The 3,634-nt window shown below is 51.2% G+C and overlaps 1 protein-coding gene across 8 annotated transcripts in view; it reads right to left on the bottom strand.

Annotated features, from left to right (window-relative positions):
* Positions 1-3,634, bottom strand: part of MAPT (microtubule associated protein tau) — a 133,788-nt gene that overhangs the window by 63,413 nt on the left and 66,741 nt on the right. For all 8 annotated transcript variants that reach the window (XM_023196183.2, XM_023196175.2, XM_023196176.2 and 5 more), the window contains exon 2: positions 2,521-2,670. In XM_023196183.2, coding sequence (XP_023051951.2) covers positions 2,521-2,653 — 133 coding nt within the window. In that variant the 5' untranslated portion in view covers positions 2,654-2,670. The remainder of the gene's footprint in view (positions 1-2,520; positions 2,671-3,634) is intronic.

Here is a 3,634-nt window from a genome sequence, read left to right as displayed (position 1 = left end):
GGTCTTGAACTTCTGACCTCGTGATCCACCCACCTCAGCCTCCCAAAGTGCTGGGATTACAGGCATGAGCCACCGCCCCCAGTTGAAAGCAGCATGATGCAAACAGATGCGCTGGGATAGGCTGGGACACCCACACCCCGGTCCCAGGCACCTGGTGAGGGAACTCTTCATCTCTTTGTCAAAAAGAGGTCCCCAATCCCAGTTTCCCCCAACAGCACCAACTGCCGGGGGGCAGCTGGGAGGAAGTGGTTTCAACAGGCTAACCTTCGGGGTTGAGGTCTTGGAGGCTACCACCCCTCACTTAACACATCCTGAGCGGGGACAGGGTAGGCAATGTTGCAGGATGGAGAGGAGGAAGGGATGGGAAACAGCAGAGAAAGAAAAAATGGAGTGGGGAGAGAAGGAGAGGGAAAGCGGGAGCGAGGAAAGTGGGAGAGGAGGTGGAAAAGTTTAGTGGAGGGGGACACAGTGAGGAAGGGACTGAGAAAGATTTATTTTTTATTATTATAATTTGACACGGGAGTCTCACTGTGTTGCCCAGGCTGGAGTGCAGTGATGGGATCTTGGCTCACTGCAACCTCTGCCTCCTGGGCTCAAGCGATCCTTCTGCCTCAGCCTCTTGAGTAGCTGGGACTATAGGTGCATGCCACTATGCCCAGATAATGTTAAAAATTATTATCTGTAGAGACGAGGTCCCACTATGTTGCCCAGGCTGGTCTGGAACTCCTGGGCTCAAGCGATCCTCCCGCCACAGCCTCCCAAAGTGCTGGGATTACAGGTGTGAGCCACCATGCCCAGCCTCTAAGAAGGATTCAAAGGAGAAAACAGATCTCCTAGCTTGGAGCCTCTCAGCTGGCCTCCCTGGGGAGCTGAATCCACGGCAGCATTGGCTGGAGCCGTCAGAAAGCACATTTCCATCTTTCCATCACCACGTGATGGCTGACCTCAGGCAGGGAGGCTGCGCTGAGCTGCATTCCCCTCTCCCTCTCACCTCCTCACCCAGAGCTTCTCGGACACCTCTGAGCAGCCCCTGCTCCTGCAAAGTGCCCATGTCTTCCTTCACCTCCCCCCAACCTACCTGCACCCACTTTCCTAATTCCCAAATTCCTCATAATCCAACACCTTCCCTGATTCAACAGATGGAAATCTGAAACGAGCCTCGCAACCAGTCCTGGAACCTCTCCAAGCTGGGATGGCCACTCCCTGTGTGAGAAAGCTGGTGGTCCCAGCTTCCCACACTCAGGGAACCTCCCAGAGACCCCACTCACTCCAGTGATCTTCCTGAATAGACATATCCAGTAGAGATCACTTCCCACCTTGGAACTCCATGGCTTCCATCCACTACCCATACCCTGGGCTGCAACGTGTTTTCTTATTTTTAGCATTAAAAGAGAAAAGTAGAGTGTTTGCCATTTTGCTTGCTTAGAAATGGGTATAGAGGCAGGGACTGAGTCCACCCTGCCCTCGGGCTGCACCGTGGGCTGTTGCTGTGAGCACTCACTGCTAGCGACACCCGTGGAAAGAAGGGCTCCTTGTAGCACAAGCCAGCACTGAGACAACCTGGACCAACCTTGAGACAACCTGAGACAACTTGGTCCAACCCTTGGACCAACTTGGCACTCCAGCAGTGGGTGAAGGGCCAGCATGGGGAGATAGAGGGAGGGCTGTGTGCTCTGTGGGGTCCCAGACCATGTGGTCTGACAGTGAAATGAAACATTTCATTTGGAAAGACAAAGGAAGAGGCAAAGTCAATTTGGCCAAACGATGGCATTATAGAATATTTAGAAGTTGATGTCATTTATTAATGTGGCTACAGTAAGAATCCCAGGGCTAACCAACTCTTGCTAAAGAGAGGCCAGTCAGGCCTGATCTAAGGAAGGATAAAAAGCAATGTTTAAAGTCACATATTTTACATGCTAATCAATACTACTGATTTATAAGCTAACAGGTATGGCTAACGCCTCAAAAAGTACCCTGTATTTGAGAGATTGTCAAGCCCCTGCAATCTTTGTCCCTAGATTCACTCATGGGTAACTCAAGGTAAATTTCTTCTTCTTTTTTTTTTCCAACAGGGTCTTGCTCTGCTGCTCAGGCTGGAGTGCAGTTTCATAATCACAGCTTACTGCAACATTGAACTCCTGGGCTCAAGTGATTCTTCCACCTCAGCATCCTGAGTAGCTAGGACTATAGACATGCACCACAACACCCAGCTAAATTTTAAATTTTTCTTAGAGACGAGGTCTTGCTATGTTGCCCAGGCTGGTCTCAAATTCCTGGCCTCAAGGGATCCTCTTGCCTGGGCCTTCCAAAGTGCTGGGATTATAGGCGTGAGCCACCGTGCCTGGCCATTATCTCACTGTTTGAGTTATCCTGGCCCACTCAAATTAATGAGGTTTCACTCTACTAACAATCTAAGACAATAATGTATTTAAAACTTCTTTATGATTCTGGATGCAAATTGTTCCTGCCACCCCTTCGCTTGCAGTGATCTGGGCCTGCTGTGCATGGCTGTCCACTAACCTTTCAGGCCAGCGTCCGTGTCACCCTCTTGGTCTTGGAGCATGGTGTAGCCCTCTTGATCTTTCCTGTCCCCCAACCCGTACGTCCCAGCGTGATCTTCCATCACATCGAACTCCTGGCGGGGCTCAGCCATCCTGGTTCAAGGCTCGCCTGGGGAAAGAAGAGGGGAGGATAAGTTCCGGGGAGTGTTGGGGGGCGAGGAGGGGTGAAGAGAGAGAGGAGCCCCTCCTCCCAGTTGATGGCAGGCAGATCTCAGCCTCCCCATCACCCTCTCCAACAGCTAGGTGCCCATCCTCATCCCGTGTTCCATATTCCTGCCCAAGTGTTATTTACGTCTATCTGCATGCTTAATTTACCAACACATTCAGTTCACATTCAAAACCACCAGGTGAGGGCCAGGCGTGGTGGCTCACACCTGTAATCCCAGCACTTTGGGAGGCCGAGGTGGGTGGATCAGCTGAGGTCAGAAGATCGAGGCCAACCTGGCCAACATGGTGAAACCCCATCTCTACTAAAAATACAATAATTAGCCAGGCATGTGGCAGGTGCCTATAATCCCAGCTACTCGGGAGACTGAGGCAGGAGAATCCATTGAACCTGGCAGGTGGAGACTGCAGTGAGCCGAGATTACACCACTGCACTCCAGCCTGGGTGACAGGGCGAAACTCGGTCTCGAAACAAAAACAAAACGAAACAAACAAACCCACCAGGTGAGGTAGGTGAGGTGGGCCCGACTTGTTATTCCCAGCTCTCTTTCCACTTCATTAAAAAAATCAATGCTGCGGCCGGGTGCGGTGGCTCAAGCCTGTAATCCTAGCACTTTGGGAGGCTGAGATGGGCGGATCACGAGGTCAGGAGATCGAGACCATCCTGGCTAACACGGTGAAACCCCGTCTCTACTAAAAAAATACAAAAAACTAGCCAGGCGAGGTGGCGGGCGCCTGTAGTCCCAGCTACTCAGGAGGCTGAGGCAGGAGAATGGCATAAACCCAGGAGGCGGAGCTTGCAGTGAGCTGAGATCCGGCCACTGCACCCCAGCCTGGGCGACAGAGTGAGACTCTGCCTCAAAATAAATAAATAAATAAATAAATAAATAAATAAATAAATAAATAAA

Source organism: Piliocolobus tephrosceles, chromosome 16, assembly GCF_002776525.5.
Source record: "Piliocolobus tephrosceles isolate RC106 chromosome 16, ASM277652v3, whole genome shotgun sequence".
Taxonomy (NCBI): domain Eukaryota; kingdom Metazoa; phylum Chordata; class Mammalia; order Primates; family Cercopithecidae; genus Piliocolobus; species Piliocolobus tephrosceles.
The sequence above is the reverse complement of the archived record's forward strand: the minus strand, read 5'-3'. Positions and strand labels throughout refer to the sequence as shown.